The sequence below is a fragment of the Myotis yumanensis genome, unplaced genomic scaffold (genome assembly GCF_028538775.1).
Source record: "Myotis yumanensis isolate MYYU_CA2020_CCGP unplaced genomic scaffold, mMyoYum1.0.hap1 SCAF_15, whole genome shotgun sequence".
In the NCBI taxonomy this organism is placed as follows: domain Eukaryota; kingdom Metazoa; phylum Chordata; class Mammalia; order Chiroptera; family Vespertilionidae; genus Myotis; species Myotis yumanensis.
This window is the reverse complement of record NW_027223766.1, coordinates 53,974,768-53,993,921: the sequence shown is the minus strand read 5'-3', so window position 1 is coordinate 53,993,921 and position 19,154 is coordinate 53,974,768. Positions and strand designations below refer to the sequence as shown.

At 65.6% G+C, this 19,154-nt stretch overlaps 2 protein-coding genes across 5 annotated transcripts; one reads left to right on the top strand and one right to left on the bottom strand.

Annotated features, from left to right (window-relative positions):
* Positions 1 to 4,752: 4,752 nt before the first annotated feature.
* OPLAH (5-oxoprolinase, ATP-hydrolysing) lies at positions 4,753 to 15,279 on the top strand. The gene is made up of 27 exons (XM_070392528.1): positions 4,753 to 4,836; positions 5,310 to 5,533; positions 5,611 to 5,802; positions 6,262 to 6,361; positions 6,917 to 7,040; positions 7,379 to 7,574; positions 7,655 to 7,820; positions 7,929 to 8,067; positions 8,145 to 8,212; positions 8,306 to 8,571; positions 8,698 to 8,810; positions 8,896 to 9,066; positions 9,278 to 9,415; positions 9,505 to 9,643; positions 9,755 to 9,867; positions 10,075 to 10,226; positions 10,728 to 10,888; positions 10,975 to 11,076; positions 11,175 to 11,349; positions 13,026 to 13,210; positions 13,330 to 13,476; positions 13,571 to 13,705; positions 13,874 to 14,023; positions 14,153 to 14,310; positions 14,452 to 14,612; positions 14,733 to 14,830; positions 15,095 to 15,279. Exons 2-27 carry the CDS (start codon positions 5,363 to 5,365, stop codon positions 15,239 to 15,241), a joined length of 3,867 nt encoding a protein of 1,288 aa, XP_070248629.1. The 5' UTR covers positions 4,753 to 4,836; positions 5,310 to 5,362; the 3' UTR covers positions 15,242 to 15,279.
* On the bottom strand, positions 14,912 to 17,664 carry LOC138993336 (sphingomyelin phosphodiesterase 5-like). Of its 4 annotated transcripts, none has more exons than XM_070392529.1 (7): positions 16,579 to 17,664; positions 16,414 to 16,486; positions 16,060 to 16,200; positions 15,894 to 15,983; positions 15,745 to 15,808; positions 15,524 to 15,659; positions 14,912 to 15,450 (listed from the first exon to the last, which is right to left on the bottom strand). In XM_070392529.1, exons 1-7 carry the CDS (start codon positions 17,410 to 17,412, stop codon positions 15,304 to 15,306), a joined length of 1,485 nt encoding a protein of 494 aa, XP_070248630.1. In that variant the 5' UTR covers positions 17,413 to 17,664; the 3' UTR covers positions 14,912 to 15,303. The 4 variants fall into 4 exon arrangements, with proteins under 4 accessions (XP_070248630.1, XP_070248631.1, XP_070248632.1 ...); XM_070392530.1 differs by having other exon boundaries at positions 14,912 to 15,413; XM_070392531.1 differs by lacking the exon at positions 15,894 to 15,983 and having other exon boundaries at positions 14,912 to 15,413; positions 15,984 to 16,200.
* Between the last annotated feature and the right edge of the window lie 1,490 nt (positions 17,665 to 19,154).

Sequence of the window (19,154 nt, the reverse complement as noted above, 5' to 3'; positions counted from 1 at the left end):
TCTCCCCTCGGAGGCTCGCAGGCGCAAATGCATCTATTTGCCCAAGAAAACACACTTTCTCTTACTGTTTAGTGTTTGCATTTGTTCACTTGAAAATAGACACATGGGTCCTGGCTGGTGTGGCTCCGTGGATAGAGTGTCAGCCTGCGGACTGAAGGGTCCCAGGTTCGATTCCGGTCAAGGGTACAAGCCTGCGTTGCGGGCTTGATCCCCAGTAGGGGGCGTGAAGGAGGCAGCCAATCAATGATGCTCTCTCATCATTGATGTTTCTATCGCTCTCTCCCTCTCCCTTCCTCTCTGAAGTCAATAAAAATGTATTAAAAAATAAAAATGTGACCATGTGTATGCATAATACAAAATCATGTGTCTACTCCAGTGATGGCGAACCTATGACACGCGTGTCAGAGGTGACACGCGAACTCATTTTTTTGGTTGGTTTTTCTTTGTTAAATGGCATTTAACTATATAAAATAAATATCAAAAATATAAATCTTTGTTTTACTATGGTTGCAAATATCAACAAATTTCTATATGTGACACGGCACCAGAGTTAAGTTAGGGTTTTTCAAAATGCTGACACGCCGAGCTCAAAAGGTTCGCCATCACTGGTACTCAATAAAAATATATTTAAGAAATAGATGCATGATTTTGTATTGTGCATACACGTGGTCACATTTTTATTTTTTTAATACATTTTTGTTGATTTCAGAGAGGAAGGGAGAGGGATAGAGAGTCAGAAACGTCGATGAGAGAGAAACATTGATCAGCTGCCTCCTGCACACCTCCCACCGGGGATGTGCCCACAACCAAGGTACATGCCCTTGACCGGAATCGAACCTGGGACCCTTCAGTCCACAGGCCGACGCTCTATCCACTGAGCCATACCAGTTAGGGCAGAGGATTTTTTTTTTACTGATTTTTAGAGAAAGGAGGGAGGGGGAGAGAAAGAAACATCAATGTGAGAGACACACATTGGTTGCCTCTGGCAGGTGCCCTGACCATTCAAGTCAATGGTGCCAGGGATTGAACCTGCAACCCAGGTGTGTGTCCTAGACTAGGAATTGAACTCAATCCGTCAGTGCATGGGCCGGTGCTCTAACCACTGAGCTACTGGCCAAGGTGAGCCTGTCATTCTTTTGGGGTAATCTCTAGTCCTGTCATCAATACTCTACCCCATAATCCTTAGAATTAGGATTACTTCCTAATTATTGGAACCTTTAAAATTGTCATTATTTTCATTGAGATTAAGTGCAGTTGCCCTTTAGTCCCCTGGAACACTGCTCTCAGAGGCTTCCCTGCAAGTCAGCAACAGTAAGAACTCTCCAAAGAGGTTGCCATACCACACTGGAGGTCGCCATGTCACAGTGGAGGTCACCATTCCACACTAGAGGTCGCCATGTCACACTGGAGGTCGCCATGCCACACTGGAGGTCACCATGCCACACTGGAGGTCACCATTCCACACTAGAGGTCACCATGCCACACTGGAGGTCACCATGCCACACTGGAGGTCACCATTCCACACTAGAGGTCACCATGCCACAGTGGAGGTCACCATTCCACACTGGAGGTCACCATGCCACACTGGAGGTCACCATTCCACACTAGAGGTCGCCATGTCACACTGGAGGTCGCCATGCCACACTGGAGGTCGCCATGCCACACTGGAGGTCACCATTCCACACTAGAGGTCACCATGCCACAGTGGAGGTCACCATTCCACACTGGAGGTCACCATGCCACACTGGAGGTCACCATTCCACACTAGAGGTCACCATGCCACAGTGGAGGTCGCCATGTCACACTGGAGGTCACCATTCCACACTGGAGGTCACCATGCCACACTGGAGGTCGCCATGTCACACTGGAGGTCACCATTCCACACTGGAGGTCGCCATGTCACACTGGAGGTCACCATGCCACACTGGAGGTCGCCATTCCACACTGGAGGTCGCCATTCCACACTGAAGCAGCTGGGGAAGGGACATGCAAATCCCAACAGCACCTACTTGTTGATGAGTGCGAACCGCATTGAGCAGACCAGAGAGAAGGAACCTATGATATACAATAAGCTATGATTAAATAAATCAAATAAAGTGAAATAAAATAATCATAATGCAAGGAAAGGCCTCAAAATGGGGAGCTGCACAGAACGGCCCCAGAAGAGGACAGACCACGTGAAAGAAGAGAGTCCTGCCCTAACTGGTTTGGCTCAGTGGATAGAGCGTGGCCTAGGGCAGTGATGATGAACCTATGACACGCGTGTCAGGGGTGACACGTGAACTCATTTTTTTGGTTGATTTTTCTTTGTTAAGTGGCATTTAAATATATAAAATAAATATCAAAAATATAAATCTTTGTTTTACTATGGTTGCAAATATCAAAAAATTTCTATATGTGACACGGTACCAGAGTTAAGTCAGGGTTTTTCAAAATGCTGACACGCCGAGCTCAAAAGGTTCACCATCACTGGCCTAGGGACTAAAAGGTCCCAGGTTCGATTCCGGTCAAGGGCATGTACCTTGGTTGCGGGCACATCCCCAGTGGGGGGTGTGCAGGAGGCAGCTGATCGATGTTTCTCTCTCATTGATGTTTCTAACTCTCTATCCCTCTCCCTTCCTCTCTGTAAAAAGTCAATAAAATATGTAATTTTTTTTAAAAAAAAAGAAGAAGAAGAGAGTCCTATATGTTCTGTTATGTAAACCCAATTGTTGGCCTGGGGTGCCTCCCCTGACCCCGAGAACCTGCAGTCCTCAGACCTCTTGTAGGGCCTGCATGTGGGGCCGCTTACAGGGTGCCTGCCCTCTGTGACAATGCCACTCCCTGCACCCCTGTATCACCCCCACCACCTGGCACAGGTGGGTGGGGACCTGGACATGGTGGCCAGTGAGTGGCCAGATGAGCAGGTGGGGATGACTGGCTCTCTACCCCTCTCCTTGCAACACAGTGCTGGGCTGGGACGAAGAAGCTTTTGTCACCCCGCTGGTGTGGCTCAGTGGATAGAGCGTTGGCCTGCGGACTGAAGGGTCCTGGGTTCGATTCCGGTCAAGGGCACATGCCCGGGTTACAGGCTCCATCCCCAGTAAGGGGCGTGCAGAAGGCAACCGAGATCAGCGATTCTATCAATTGATGCTTCTGTCTCTCCCTCTCCCTCTCCCTTCCTCTGAAATCAATAAAAATACGTTAAAGAAGAAGAAGCTTCTGTCCTCCAGGAGGGATCTTCCTAAGGGACCCCAAGGCCTGGGCGGGACCCCGCCGGTCATGTGGCCGTGGCCCGTGTGCCTGCTCCAGGTGGTGGGACTCGCTGGGCCTGGCCCTGAAGCTCCGGAATGCCCGGCGCCGTGGGGGCAGGGGGTGCTGACCTCACAATGGTGGGGTCTGCCGTCCCTGGCTAGCCCTCTGCTGCTGGTAGCTGCTGCCCCCTGCCCCCCCCACAATGCCGGGCATGTCCCTCCTCAGCAGCTACGAGGGTCTGCGGCAAGAGATCCAGCGGTTGACCCAGGAGAACGAGGAGCTGCGGCGGCTGGTGCAGCTGATCCAGGAGAACCAGGAGCTGAAGCTGGTGCTGAGGAACCGCGGCAGCGGCCTGGGCTTCTACAGCTCGACGCTCCTGGCGGAGGTGGCCTCCAGCCCCCGGCAGCCCCGGCGCAGGACCCTCAAGTTCAAGGATGCCGAAAGAGGTGAGCAGCACCGGGCACGGGGGCTGTACCAGGGGCCGCCAGGCCTCACGCGTTCGGCTTCTGCCAAGGCAGTTCAAAGGAGCCTGCATGGCTCAGTGGTGAGCGTTGACCTATGAACCAGGAGGTCACCATGGATTCCAGGTTTGGGGCTCACTCCCCAGTAGGGGGCCTGCAGGAGGCAGCCCATCAGTGATTCTCTCTCCCTCTCCCTTCTTCTCTGAAATAAAATATATATTTTAAAAAAAGAAAGAAAGAAAAGAAAGCGGGACTCCAGGTGGCTCCTGGGTCTTGGCCAGACGCTGCAAGTGGGCAGCTGCCTTGGACCCGGCAGGTGGGAGGTGGCCCCAGGCCTCACCACACTCTGGAGGCCTCGGCCCCACGGAGCCAAGGGGATGTGAACCGGACAACCAGGCCCGGCTGCCTGTCGCTGCTGCAGCCAACGGAGCAGAGGCCGACCGGGCTGAGTCCTAGATGAGCGTTTATTCCGGTCCTGCCAGCAGCGCGGGGAGCAGCAGGCCGTGCACAGACACCTGCTCTGCACCCTAGGCCGGCGGCTTATGGGGTGGACGGAGAAGATGTCAGGGGGCAGGAATGACAGGCGCGGGGAGCAGGCCAGGGGCTGGGGCGGGGGCGGGTGGGGCGGCCAGTGGGTAAGCTTCCCCGACGGTAGGCAGTTCTTGAATGAGGATGGACAGCGGGCTGCGAGGCCGACTCCCAGGTCCGGGCGCACAACTCCCGGCCAGGCTAGCGTGTCCTTCTGTACCCAGAACTAGGCAAGCACGGCTAACTGACCAGGGTCAGTACTTCCCGTAACCATAGCTCCTCCCCAGTATTATATTTTTGCCCCCAACGGGGAGACACGAGCGGGTGCGCTGGAGGCGCAAGGGCTGGCGGCCAAGGTGCCTGGAGCCAGGCGGTGGGGGAGGGGACGCGCGGCCATCGGGCTGGAAAGGCCTCCGCCCGCCATCGGGGTGGCTGCCCGCCCAGGGCAGAGGCAAATCCGGGCAGGCAGAGCCTGACGCAACCCGGAGAGCCCGGCGCGCGGGGACTGGTCGGGCAGGGGGCGGGCCGCTTCCGGCCGAGCGGCGGTGCGGGTGTGGGCAGGGCGTGCAGCCCGGACGGACTGACGGCGAGAGACGCGCAGCCGCCCGGCCAGGTGGGTCCCCGCACCCGGACCGGCCGGTCCACCCTCACCGCGCGCTCCGCTCCTCCCCGCCCCGCCCGCTCCCCCCGCCCCCCGGCTGCGCAGGCTCCACCTGCTCCCGGTCCGTCCGTGTCCCACAGGCCTGGGCCCGAAGGTCGCAGCACTGGGAAGGGAGCTCCCCTCCCTGCCTCCTGGTGCCAAAGAGACGGGACCCCAGGGCCAGGGCTCCTCCCTGACAGGCCCGCTGCAGGCCCAGGGCTTCGGCCCCACCAGGGCAGTGGGGGGTGGGGGGGCGCATTAGGCCTGGCGCCCCAACCTGCCGGGCCCTGGCCCTGGCCCTGCCTCAGGGTGCCTCTGAGCCTGGTCCTGCAGCTCCGCCTCCTCCCAGACCTGGACGCCCCTCCCAGCTCTGCCCCCTGCGGGTGAGGCATCTCTACCCCCACTCCAGGGTGAGCCCTCCCCGCTGACCCCTGGCCTCTGTCCAGTGTTCCCAGGACTGCAGTCTGAGGAGTTCCTGCTGGACTCCAGCCCCGTCGCCATGGGCAGCCCCGAGGGGCGCTTCCATTTTGCCATCGACCGCGGAGGCACCTTCACCGACGTCTTCGCCCAGTGCCCAGGGGGGCATGTGCGGGTCCTGAAGCTGCTCTCAGAGGACCCTGCCAACTACGTGGACGCCCCCACCGAGGGCATCCGCCGCATCCTGGAGCAGGTGGGGGGGGCGGGGGGCAGAGGGGCGGGGCGGGGAGGGGCCCAGGGCCAGAGGCCTGACCCCGCCGTGGTCCCCAGGAGGGGGGTGTGCTGCTGCCGAGGGACCGGCCTCTGGACACCAGTCGCATCGCCAGCATCCGCATGGGCACCACCGTGGCCACCAACGCGCTGCTGGAGCGGCAGGGGGAGCGGGTGGCGCTGCTGGTGACCCGCGGCTTCCGAGACCTGCTGCACGTGGGCACCCAGGCCCGGGAGGACCTCTTCGACCTGGTGAGCTCCCCCAGGCCAGCGGTCCTCGTGGGGTGGGCCACCCTTGGAAGGGGCAGTGCCAGCCCCAGGCCACCAGCTGATAGGCAGAGAGGTGGCTCTGAGTGCTCCCGGCCGCCTCTGGGGTGCAACTTCCCCAGCTCCCCCCCCCTCCGTCTGCCACCAACCTGGGCCCAGGTGTGAGGTCGCTCACGCCAGCCTGTTCCCTGCTGGGGGAAGGAGCTGCTTTTGCGGGGGGAGGGGGGGCGGGGGGCAGAAGTTGGCCACGCTCAGCTGCGGGGGGCAGCGGGGGAGGGAGCCGCCTCCTGGGTGGGCCGTGCTGGGGCTGCCCCTTCTGACTGTCTCCGGGGCCTGCCCATGGGCCTGTTGGGACACATTTCCGTGCCTGCACGGCCCACCCATGCGGGACCCCAGCCAGGACCCTCAGGCCGGGGCCCCCCGCTAAGCCTCTGCCACCCCCAGGCCGTGCCCATGCCCGAGATGCTGTACGAAGAGGTGCTGGAGGTGGATGAACGAGTAGTGCTGTATCGTGGGGAGCCGGGCTCCGGGACGCCTGTCAAAGGTGTGTGCCTCGCCCTGGCCGGTGTGGCTCAGTGGACACTGCGTCGGCCTGCGGACTGAAGGGTCCCGGGTTCGATTCTGGTCAAGGGCACTTGCCCAGGTTGCAGGCTCGGTCCCCAGTAGGGGGCGTGCAGGAGGCAGCTGATCCATGATTTTCTCTCATCATCGAAGTTTCTTTCTCTCCCTCTCCCTTCCTCTCTGAAATCAACAAAAAAATATATATTTTTTAAAAAGGTGTGTGCCTCCAGCCCTAGCTGGTTTGGCTCAGTGGATAGAGCGTCGGCCTGCAGACCTAAGGGTCCCGGGTTCAATTCCTGTCAAGGGCATGTACCTTGGTTGCAGGCTCCTCCCTGGCCTGGGCCCTGGTCGGGCGCGTGCAGGAGGCAACCAATCAATGTGTTTCTCTCACACGATGTTTTTCTCTCTTTCCCTCTCTTCCACTTTCCCTAACAATCGATGGAAAAATATCCTCGGGGGAGGTCTGAAAAGTAGACAGGCTTGTGCCTCGGCGGCACGATCCCGGGGCCTCTGATGGGCAGTGGTGGCCTCCTTGCAGGCTGCACGGGGGACCTGCTGGAGGTGCAGCGGCCCGTGGACCTGGGGGCCCTGCGGGGGAAGCTGGAGGGGCTCCTGGCCCGCGGCATCCGCAGCCTGGCGGTGGTCCTCATGCACTCCTACACGTGAGTGCGCGTGCCAGTCCAGGGCTCCTGGCGGCGCCTCCCCCTCTGAAAGGCCTGCTGCAGGCCCTGGGTTTCCGCCCCAACCAGGGCGTTGGGGAAGTGGGGGGCATTAGGCCTGGCTCCCCAACCTGCCCAGCCCTGGCCCTGCCTCGGGCTGCCTCCTCCCAGAGCCCCTCCCAGACCTGGATGCCCCTCCCAGCTCTGCCCGCCCCCGCCCCCCCCCCCCCCCCCCCGTGGGGGGCGGAAGCCTCCTGAGCAGCAGGCCAGGACCGAGTGGGGGGCAGTGGTTGGGGTGGGGGCGAGGGTGGGAAGGGCAGTGCTGCAGGTCCTTGTCGCAGGTGGGCCCAGCATGAGCAGCAGGTGGGTGCACTGGCCCGGGAGATGGGCTTCACGCACGTGTCGCTGTCCTCGGAGGCCATGCCCATGGTGCGTATCGTGCCGAGGGGGCACACGGCCTGTGCAGACGCCTACCTCACCCCCGCCATCCAGCGCTACGTGCAGGGCTTCTGCCGGGGCTTCCAGGGCCAGCTCAAGGTGAGACCCCTGCCTGCCCGCTCCAGCCCCCCCTCCCCGGTGCCTGCCCGGCCCCTCACCGCCTGCCCACCCGCCCGCAGGACGTGCAGGTGCTGTTCATGCGCTCCGATGGCGGCCTGGCGCCCATGGACGCCTTCAGTGGTTCCCGCGCGGTGTTGTCCGGCCCCGCTGGGGGCGTGGTTGGCTACTCTGCCACTACCTACCAGGCCGAGGGTGGCCAGCCTGTCATTGGCTTTGACATGGGAGGTACGAGGGCCGAAGGGTACGAGCCTTCCAGGGGAGGTTCCGCCGCCGGTGGGCAATGCAGGCGTCCAGGTCTGCAGGGTGACACTCACCGCCAGACCCCCCCACCAGGCACATCCACGGACGTGAGCCGCTACGCGGGGGAGTTCGAGCACGTCTTTGAGGCCAGCACGGCCGGCGTCACCCTCCAGGCCCCCCAGCTGGACATCAACACGGTCGCGGCTGGCGGGGGCTCCCGCCTCTTCTTCAGGTCAGCTCCCCACCTGGGCCAGGACCCCCTGCCCTGCCTCCCAACCCGCCTCCAATTCCACTTGTCCCTCTCCCAAGGTCTGGCCTGTTTGTGGTGGGGCCGGAGTCTGCAGGAGCCCACCCTGGCCCCGCCTGCTACCGTAAAGGTAAGATCTGGGGTCTGGCCTGCAGGACCCTCCCCTGCTGCCCAGGCCCACCCACCTCTTCAGCCCCCAACCCCACACTGTGCACACCCCCAGGGGGCCCCGTGACCGTGACGGATGCTAATCTGGTTCTGGGCCGCCTGCTGCCTGCCTCCTTTCCCTGCATCTTTGGGCCGGGAGAGGACCAGCCTCTGTCTCCGGAGGCCTCCCGAAAGGCCCTGGAGGCTGTGGCCGCCGACATCAACAGCTTCCTGACCAACGGGCCTTGCCCCGCCTCTCCACTGAGCCTAGAGGAGGTGGCCATGGGGTTCGTGCGTGTGGCCAACGAGGCCATGTGCCGGCCCATCCGCGCCCTCACCCAGGTACGGGCCCTCACCCAGGTACGCTGCCTGCCTTTGCTCTTGCCCCCCAGCCCCGCCCCCGGCCTCTCCCACTCAGGCAACCCCCCGGGGGTAGGTGAAGCCCCTGACCCTCCTCTGGCTCCCTAGGCACGAGGTCACGACCCCTCGGCACATGTGCTGGCCTGCTTCGGAGGAGCTGGCGGGCAGCATGCCTGTGCCATCGCCCGGGCCCTGGGCATGGACACTGTGTACATTCACAGGTGTGTCTGGGCCTGGGGCACGGGGCCCAGGAGGGGGGACGGCCCGGGGAGGCTCCCCTCACGCCGGGTGGCCCCGTCTCCGTAGGCACAGCGGGCTGCTGTCGGCGCTGGGGCTGGCGCTGGCCGACGTGGTGCACGAGGCCCAGGAGCCCTGCTCCCTGCCCTACGTGCCTGAGACCTTCCTGCAGCTGGACCAGAGGCTGAGCCGGTTGGAGGAGCAGTGCGTGGACGCCCTGCGGGCCCAGGGCTTCCCCAGGTGGGGTCCTGGGGGCTGGGCTGGGCTGGGCCGGTTCCAGGGCTTACAGCATCCCAGGCGCCCTCTAGGCTGGTTCAGCACCTGACTTCCCCGATGGTGCCAGGCCCCCTTCGGGCAGTGCTCAGGGAGGAATGGACCCTGAGGCTGGAGGAGGTGGGACGGGCGTCCTCGTGGGGTGCCCGTGTGAGGGTCCCGCCCGTGCACCCTGCAGGTCCCAGATCCGCACCGAGGGCTTCCTGCACCTGCGCTACCAGGGCACGGACTGCGCCCTGATGGTGTCCGCCCACCAGCACCCGGCCACTGCCCGCTCTCCCCACGCCGGCGACTTCGGGGCAGCGTTCGTGGAGAGGTACGCCAGCTCCAGGCCTGGGAGCCCTGGTGGGTCGCCTGCTGGCCGGGCCGCCTGGCCCTGACCGCTCCCTTGGCCGGCGGGCGCAGGTACATGAGGGAGTTTGGCTTCGTCATCCCTGAGCGGTCGGTGGTGGTGGACGATGTGCGGGTGAGGGGCACTGGCTGCAGCGGCCTTCGCCTGGAGGACGTCGCCAAAGCCCAGATGGGGCCCCCTCGGGTAGACAAGGTCAGTGGCCCTGCCACCCACACCCACCTGTGCCCTCGGGGACCCGGGCAGGGGGGGATGGCGAGGCGGGGGACCTGGGTGCTGGGCCTCCTTCACCCCCCACCTCCTCAGATGACCCAGTGCTACTTTGAGGGGGGCTACCAGGAGACCCCCGTGTTCCTGCTGGGAGAGCTGGGCTACGGGCACAAGCTCCAGGGACCCTGCCTGATCATCGACAGCAACAGGTGGGCTGAGGCCGGCCAGGTCAGGTCCTGGGGTGCAGGTCGGGGCCACAGCTACGGGGGCCTGGCAGGGGGCTCTCTGGCCCGAGGCTGCAGGAATCTGGACTCTAGGGTCCCATTAGGTGGGACCCCCGCCTGGGGAAGCGAGGTTCCTGGTTGGGAGTGGGGTCTGGCTTGGCCCCTCCAGCCCCCCTGTGCCCCTACCCCCAGCACCATCCTGGTGGAACCGGGCTGCCAGGCAGAGGTGACGGAGACCGGGGACATCCGCATCTCGGTGGGGGCCGAGACCTCCGGCACGGTGGGCGCCCAGCTCGACCCCATCCACCTGTCCATCTTCTCACACCGCTTCATGAGCATCGCGGGTGAGTGTGCCGAGCCGCTGTCCTCCCGGCCCTCCGCCCCGTGGGGTCCCGTGGGGGGTCTGCCAGCCAGGCACAGGCGGTGCAGAAGGTGTTGCCGGGGGAGGGGCAGCAGCAGGATCGTGGCTGTGACGGGCCGAGCGGCGTGGCCCTGGCTCTGGGGGGGCACCGCCTCCCTGCACCCGCCGGCCGTGGGCGGAGCGTGCTTCCCTCCACAGCAGCCTCTGGTTGTGGGCAGGAAGCAGGCTCTGGGCAGTGAACCGACCTGAGCAGGGCCAGGCCAGGGGCCCCAGGCTCTGGTGGTGCCTGGCCGGGCAGGGACTGATGTGGGACCCCAGGTTCGTGCTGGGGCTCCAGGCCGCGGTGGGGGAGGGCGAGACCTGGCGTCCAGGTGGGCCGCCGCCACCTTTGGGGCCTGGCTCAGGGACATGGGTCCTGCCGCTCCTACCGGGGGCGGAGCTGTGGGTGAGGTGGGGCCAGCAGCACCGTCACTTGTTCCTCCAGAGCAGATGGGCCGCATCCTGCAGCGCACGGCCATCTCCACCAACATCAAGGAGCGCCTGGACTTCTCCTGCGCCCTCTTCGGGCCCGACGGGGGGCTGGTCTCCAACGCCCCCCACATCCCTGTGCACCTGGGCGCCATGCAGGAGACCGTGCAGTTCCAGGTTGGCCAGGTCCCTCTTCCCGCCCTTCTCATCTGCCCCACCCAGCCCCGCCCCTTCTCGACCCCGAACCTGTGTCCTGGCTTCAGATCCAGCACCTGGGGGCTGACCTGCACCCTGGCGACGTGCTGCTGAGCAACCATCCCAGTGCCGGGGGCAGCCACTTGCCAGACCTGACGGTCATCACACCGGTGAGGGCCTCTGCCTGGGGCCTGGGGGGGAGTGGGGAGGAGCGTGCCAGAAGCGGGGCAGGGAGGCCAGACAGCTGACTGCCGCTCTCCTCTCCTAGGTGTTCTGGCCGGGTCAGACTCGACCTGTGTTCTACGTGGCCAGCCGCGGGCACCACGCCGACATTGGGGGCATCACCCCAGGCTCCATGCCCCCGCACTCCACCGCCCTGCAGCAGGAGGGCGCTGTCTTTCTGTCGTTTAAACTTGTCCAGGGAGGCGTGTTCCAGGAGGAGGGTGAGTGGGAGTGGGCCTGGGGCCGGCGTTGGGGATTCAGTGGGCTGCTGCCTCCAGCCAGGCCAGGGCAGGTACGAGAAACAGCCCAGGGGCCCAGACCTGCCTTGAGGCTGGGGGAGCAGGTGGCGCTGAGCTGAGCTCTGCCTGGGCCCGGGAAGGAAGGCCTTGGTGGTCCTAGGGGCTGTGAGTTGACCGAGATACTGCAGGGACCAGGGCAGGAGGGCAAGGAGCCTGTGCCCAGGTGTTTCCATCTGCCCTGGGTTGGCACCGCGTCTGGGGGCTGCAGGCTCTTAGAAGGCCCAGTCCAAGTCATCGGGTGGTAGGGCCGCAGCGGCTGTGAAAGGCCCAGCCAGGTGCACGCTGGTCTGCCTGTGCCCCCTGCCCACATGCAGAGTGGAGGGGGGCCAAGGGGGTGGGATGGGGCGGCTGCAGTTACCCTGGGGGTGCTGAGCCTTACACTGGGCAGCGAGGGTAGAGTGGGGACAAGTGTTGGAGGTCAGGGTTGGTATTTGATGGGATTTGGGGGTGGGGGGACAATGGAGTCTGCTGGACAGCCGGAGGATGGAGCTCTGGCTCCGAGGGGGTACAGAGCAGCTGCTGCGGGGATGGTGGGACCGAGGGGCAGTGGGGCCCAGGAGGGAGGAGCAACAAAAATACAGAGCAGGTGCCCGGCTGGCGTGGCTCAGTGGGTGAGAATCAACCTATGAACCAGGAGGTCACGGTTCAATTGGAGGGCAGGGCACGTGCCTGGATTGCGGACTCGATCCCCAGTAGGGAGCATGCAGGAAGCAGCCAATCAGTGATTCTCTCGCGTCATTAATGTTTCTCTCCCTCTCCCTTCCTCTCTGAAATCAATAAAAATATATCAGAAAAGAAAATACAGAGCAGGGTTGAGGCTGTAGGGGTCTGAGAGCCCAGGGTGCATCCCAGCGTGAGAGGCAGTGACGGGGCAGGATGGAGGGTGGGGTAGCAGAGCCTCGGCTGCCCAGGACCCGAAGAGAGCGGCCTAGGTTTGGCTGCTCCCTTGGTCAACGGGGATTGAGGGGAGGGGGCAGGGATCATGGGAGGGACACGTGCAGGAAGGTGGCAGAGGACCCAGCAGCCGGGTCCTCAGAGAGGACTCAACCTAGGCTCTAGGGGGGCTTTCCTGGTGTGAGGGGCCCTGGGGCAGGACCTGCACTGTTTACTGGGGGCTGGGTCTTCATCCAGATTGGGGACATTGATGGCTTGGGGGTGAGTGGGGGCTACAGGGATGAGGGCCGTGTGAGTGGGGGAGGGTCAAGGGAAGAGGTATTTTTCCTGGGAAAGGGGAGGTGGGACCAGAGGAAGCTTGAAAAGAGTGGGCCCAGAAGGTGAGGAGGCAGGACAGGAGGAAGCGAAGGAGGGAGGAGACTTTGCTGGGGGTCAATTATGCCCTGACACCCCCCCCCCCCCCCCCGCCCCGCACCTGCCTGCCCCAGGCTCCGGGGCTTGTGGGCGGCTGAGGTGTGGGAAGGAGATGGCTCAGCAGGTGGAGGAAGGAGTGGGTTTTCAGGGCACTGGAGGAGTCAGCAGGGCTGTGGGGAGCCCGTGAAGGGCCAACATGGGGCCCACAGTGCCCAGCTGGGGTGCAGCAGGTGGAGAGCAGGCAGCCGCCAGGCTTGGAGGCTGGCTCAGTGGTGACTCTGTCCACGCAGCGGTCACCGAGGCCCTGCAGGCCCCAGGCAAGATTCCCGGCTGCAGTGGGACGCGGAACCTGCACGACAACCTGTCAGATCTGCGGGCCCAGGTGGCAGCCAACCAGAAGGGCATCCAGCTGGTGGGGGAGCTCATCGGGCAGTACGGCCTGGATGTGGTGCAGGCCTACATGGGCCATATTCAGGTGGGTCTGGGGCACGAGCCGGGGGCAGCTCTGTGCCAGCCCAAGGCAGCTAGGAGGGGAGGGGGTGCTTGCCCCACCCGGAAGGTGGCATGGCTGCCTCTCAACATACTCCCTGCCAGGCCAACGCGGAGCTGGCCGTGCGGGACATGCTTCGGGCCTTTGGGTCCTCCCGGCAGGCCCGGGGCCTGCCTCTGGAGGTGTCTGCCGAGGACCACATGGACGATGGCTCCCCCATCAGACTCCGCGTGCATATCAACCTGAGTCAGGTGCGGCTGCCGGAACCGGGGCCCGGGGGTGGGGCGTCGGTGGCAGGGCCCCCTTATCGCTGATGGCCTCTCCCCGCTCCCCTCTGGTGGGCAGGGCAGCGCGGTGTTTGACTTCAGCGGCACGGGGCCTGAAGTGTTTGGCAACCTGAACGCACCGCGGGCCATCACGCTGTCTGCCCTCATCTACTGCCTGCGCTGTCTGGTGGGCCGCGACATTCCGCTCAACCAGGTGTGTGAGGTCAGCGGGTCGGCCCTAAGCCCAGGTCACCCTGAGCAAGCCCGGGGCAAAGCCAGCCCAACAGCCCAATAACAGGCTGACGATCCTCGAGGTGCTGCGGGTGGTGGCCGGGACACAGATCTCCCCATTGACCCTGAGAGCTGTCCCCGCTCTGCACAGGGCTGCCTGGTACCGGTGCGCGTCGTGATTCCCAAAGGCTCCATCCTGGACCCTTCCCCAGAGGCTGCCGTGGTGGGCGGCAACGTGCTCACTTCCCAGCGCGTGGTGGACGTCATCCTGGGGGCCTTTGGGGCCTGCGCCGCCTCCCAGGTGCGGGTGGACGCCGGCGGGTTTGCTGGGGCGGCGGGTGGGGGGGAGGCAGGGGCGGGCCTCGGGCTGGGCGCGCGGGGAGCGGACACGGACGCTTCCCCAGCCTCAGCGACCGCTCGTCCCCGCCAGGGTTGCATGAACAACGTGACCTTGGGAAACGCACACATGGGCTACTACGAGACGGTGGCGGGCGGCGCGGGCGCGGGCCCCGGCTGGCACGGGCGCAGCGGCGTGCACAGCCACATGACCAACACGCGCATCACCGACCCCGAGATCCTCGAGAGCAGGTGCGGGGCGGGGCGCTGGGCGTGGGAGCCGGACCCGGATTGGCGGGCGCGGGGAGGACGGAGGCGAGGAGCCAGTCCTGGGCTGGTGGGCGGGGCGGGGGCGGGGCCGGCACCACCTGGCTGAGCCGCCGGCCCGCGCAGGTATCCGGTCATCCTGCGCCGCTTTGAGCTGAGGCTGGGGTCCGGGGGCCGCGGCCGCTTCCGGGGCGGCGATGGTGTGGTCCGCGAGCTGCTGTTCCGGGAGGAGGCGCTGCTGTCCGTACTGACGGAGCGCCGCGCCTTCCGGCCCTACGGCCTCCACGGTGAGCGCCCCGCCCCGCCCCTCCCCCAGCCCAGTCGGTTTCTCCCCAGCGCCCTGTCTCCTTACCCAGCCCCCCCTTCCTGGCCTCCTGGGCCACCCCGCGCCTCGCCTCTCCCTGCAGGGGGTGAGCCCGGTGCCCGCGGCCTAAACCTGCTCATCCGCAAGGACGGCAGGACGGTGAATCTGGGCGGGAAGACGTCGGTATCCGTGTACCCCGGGGTAAGCTCTGTCTTCTGCCCCGTCCCGTCTCCGTCTCCCCAGCGGCGATCGCCCCACAGAAGGGGCACAAAGTTGCAAAAGTAACTAGCGACCCGGTTTAATTCGGCTTCTGGAGAAAAGGGGCCCGCAAACCCGGCTCCATGGCTCGGGCTGGGCTGTGCATGGGCTGCTGTGGGGATGGGACCCCGGGGGGTGCGGGGGGGGGGGCGGGGTGGGAGGGAGCTGGGGACCACGCCTGCGCTGAGCCGTTCCTCTGCTCCACAGGACGTGTTCTGCCTCCACACGCCAGGTGGCGGGGGCTACGGGGACCCCGAGGACCCCGTCCCACCGCCCGGGTCGCCCCCGCAGCCCCCCTCCTTCTCCAAGCGCGGCAGCGTCTATGAGTACCGCAGGGCCCAGGAGGCTGTGTGAGGGAGGCCCCGCAATAAAGAGCCACTCAGTCGTCCTGCTCCCGCCGCTGCGGCGCGCCCGGCTCACGCTTTGCCTCCGCGCCCGTCTTTCCCCCGGGCCTCGCGGCTGTCGCCGGTGCCTCCGTGCATCGAAACTCGCAGCCGAAGTCCCACGGCCAGGTGGTCAGTGAGCCCTGCCAGGGCGGTGCTGAATGTCACCTGTTCTGCTTCCTGGGGGGCGGGAGTCAGGTTGAGGGGCCGCCCCAGCGCCAGCCGGCCCGGCGTCCTGAGCTTGGGCACTTACTGGGCTCAGCGGGCCGCCGGGCGCTACCCGGTAGGTGATGTAATCCAGGCGCCGGCCCCGCCAGGGCTTCGCCCGGGGGCCCCCGTGAGGAGGGCCTGCCAGGTAGCGGTGGCGGCCTTCCTCCTGCTCCAGGGCCCTGAAGAGGGGCGGTGTCATCAGGGCCAGGGCGCCCCTCCGTTCGGGCCGTTCGGACGGTGCCTCGCCCCCAAGTCGCCACTCACCTCCGCAGCATCTCCGGGGAGCAGGCCACGGAGTGGCGGAGCCTGGATGTGCGCAACATCGTTCCTGGGGGCGGCGGGGGAGGCTGGGTCAGCGGAGCGCGGGCCAGCGAGCCCTCCTCCCGGGGTCTGTCCCCGCCGGAGCGCCATACCCAGAGCCCACGGCTGCTCCCGGCGGGTGTCCAGCCGGCAGGGGTCCCGGAAGCGGCTGAAGAGGGGGTGCTCCTGTTCCCGCGAGTCACCTGCGGAGAAAGGCCCTCGCTCGGTGGGCGGGGCCACGACCCCGCCCCGCCCCGCCCCTCCGCGGGCGCCCCTCACTTCGGCAGCAGTTGTCAAAGTTCAGGTCCCCCAGGAGCACGCTGAAGGCCACGGTTTCATCGCTGGGGCGGCTCTCGGCCTCAAACTGCTCGGCCCAGTTCAACAGCTGCGTCAGCTGTTGACAGCGCAAATGTCCGTCCCCTGCAGGGGGGGTGGGGGGGGGAGAGGAAGGCTCAGTTCAGGGTGCCCTTTAGAATCCGGAACACACAGCCGAACCTCCCCATCACCCACCCTGCCCATCCCCTGTGAGCCCACCCAGGCGCTCCAGGGATTCGCGGTGTCTGGGGCAGCGAACAAACGCGGGGGAGGGGGGTCCGTCTGCCCACGCGCCCACAATCCCGCCCCCGGGCTCACCACTCGGGGCATGCAAGTGCGTGCAGTGCAGGAAGCCCACGATGCGGCGCCCGCTCAGGATGCCCACCTGCGCCTGCAACACCACGGACAACCCCAGCAACCCTCTCCCGTGGGACCCCACCCCCTCCCCGGCCTCCCGGAGCGCAGCCGCGGGTGGGCGGGTACCTGTGCAGAGAGAAGGCCCTTGGAGGCCAGCGCGTCCTCGCGGCGAGCTTGGGGGAAGGCCCGGAAGGCGGCGCGCAGCAGCGGGTAGCGCGAGGCCAGCAGCAGCCCGCTGCCCAGCACTTTGAGGTGCGGCCCAGGCTGCAGGCCGAACGCACCCACGTCATGCAGCACTGGGCCCAGGTTGGGTGCCAGGCGGCTCACCAGGGGGCGCGCCGCGCGCAGGTCGAACACCTCCTGCAGGCACACGAAGTCCAGGCCCTCCGGCAGGGCAGCCGTCAGCACCCCGCAGGGCGCCCCCGGCTTGGGCGGGCTGCAGCCCGTGGCCCCGTAGCGCGAAGGCGAGGAGCGCAGGCCGGCGAGCAGCAAGGCGCCCGCGACGTCCGCTCGCCGCTGGGTGTGCTGCAAGTTGCTGAAGCGCGCCAGCCCGTCGGGGAGCAGGCACAGGTTGGCGCTGAGAAAGCCGAAGCAGCGCGCGGGCTCCGCCGGGGGGCGCCAGGGCGCGGGGGGCTCCCAGCCTGGCGGAGGGGGTTGGTAGCAGAAGGGGCGGCGCCAGGCCTGCAGCGGCAGCCAGAGCAGCAGGCCCGGCAGCGCCAGGGGCAGGCCGAGCAGCACCAGCAGCAGGAACGCCGCCCCGGCCCACAAGGCGAGGCGCAGCCCCTTCAGGCAGGTGGGGCGCACCCGCGGAGCCCAGCATCCCAGCAGCTGGTCCAGGGCCCAGTAGGCTGGGAAGAGCAGCGCGCGGGCCAGGCCGTGGAGGGCGTGCAGCACAGGGTGCGGGAAGGGCGAGGGCCTGAGGGCGCCGGGCAGCGGGGGCCAGTCCGGCTGAGAGTGCATGGCGCGCGGGGCTTCTCGGCGGGCCGCGGGCGCCTCAGCGGCTCATCTGCGAGTTGACCTGCAGCTGCGTCCGCCGGAACTGGTGCAGGGCCGCAGGGGCCGAGGCCAGGGTCAAGGCCAGGTGGCGCAACCTGTGCGCGGACCCGGGAAGGTGCCCGAGAGCCTGGGGACGCGCGCACGGGCGGAGATTTGCGCCCTGGAAACCGCCCTCTCCCCCGTGAGAAATCTCGTTGGCGGTTGAAGAGAACAAAAGGGAAAGCGAAAGGGACACTGGCCTCGCAGTCCCGCCCTGGTCCTCCTCGCCCCGCCCCGCCCCGCCCCCCCGAAGGCCGCATGGGGAACTCCTAGACCCGGCTGAGGGAACGTGGGCTGGGGTGCAGCCCGAACCGGGCGGAGGGTGATGCTTGGCGCGGGCACAGCGCTAGCGCGGGGCGTGCGGTGGGCGCTGCGCCCCGCTCCCTCCCGCCTCCTGCACGTCCGCGTGGAATTGCCCGGGTGTTCCTGCTGCCAGACATTGGGATGTGCCCCACCCCACCCCCGCCGTCTCCCCAGGGGCTCGGTGTCCAGCCCTTGAGTCAAAAGAGGGGCCCCCAGTGAAGGGACGGTCTCCAGGCTCTGAGCGGCCTAACCAGCCGCCCAAGCGGCGTTCCGCGGAGCCCCCCGGGCACACAGTAGGACAGCTCTGTGACCCTACCCCACGGAGCTTCCCAACTGGGGGGGAAGGGGCCGTTGGTTCCACCCTGCGCGGCCACTCCCCCCGCCCCCTCCTGGCACTAGGGCCCGTCTCCGTTACCTGCTGAGCCTGCTCCCACCCGCTCAGGTGGTGGCCAGGGAGCGACCTCCGACTTCCGCTGGCGTCGCTGGGCCCCCCCTTTCTAACTGGAGCTGTGAACCAGTTCCTACAACAGGTTCTTTTTTTTAAACCATATTTTTAAAAAAATATTTTTATTGATTTCAGAGAGGAAAGGAGAGAGAGACATAGAAACACCAATGATGGGAGAGTCATAGATCGGCTGCCTCTCACACGCCCCCTACTGGGGATGGAGCCTGCAGCCCCGGCATGTGCCCTGATCAACTGAACCAGACCTCCTGGTTCATAGGTCCACGCTCAACCCCTGAGCCACGCCTGGGGCCGAGCTCCCCTGCTCTGTTCTGCTTTCCCATCCTGCCTCTGCCCCTGCAGCAGGTGGGGGCTGGTCCCCGCACCCGGTGGAGCTGCCTTTGCTCCCTGCGCCCCGGGTGCCTTGGGAAGGGGGTCCCATCCCCCTGGGCCACCCATGCCCAGGTCCGTGGGAGGCTTTCTCCTGGTTCCCTTCCCTCCCTCTCATGTCCCCCTGCCCTCAAGAGGGTCCAGAACCCCCCACCCCACCCCCCTTTCATCCCTGCCTGGTCCAGGAGGAGGAACTCCCACAGCCACACCCTCCTCTCCCGTCCAATCTGCCTTCTGCCCTGCAACCCAGGCCTCAGGCCACATTTGTGGCCAGGGGTGCAGACACTGCCACAGCCTTCCCTGCCAGCTCGGCTCCTTCCTGCTTCCTGCTCCTCCCGCCAAGTCAGGGCCTCTCGCTGCTCCCAGGGCCAGGCCAGGGGAGCCTTGGGGGCCTTCTGAACCCCCCCTCGGCCAGGCAGCTGCCCCAGGGCCGGCAGGACTGATCCGGCAAAGGGGAGCGGGCACTGGGAACCAGCCAAGGAAGCAGCACGGCCAGGAGTGCGGGCAGGCCCCGCGGCCAGCATCCGTGGGA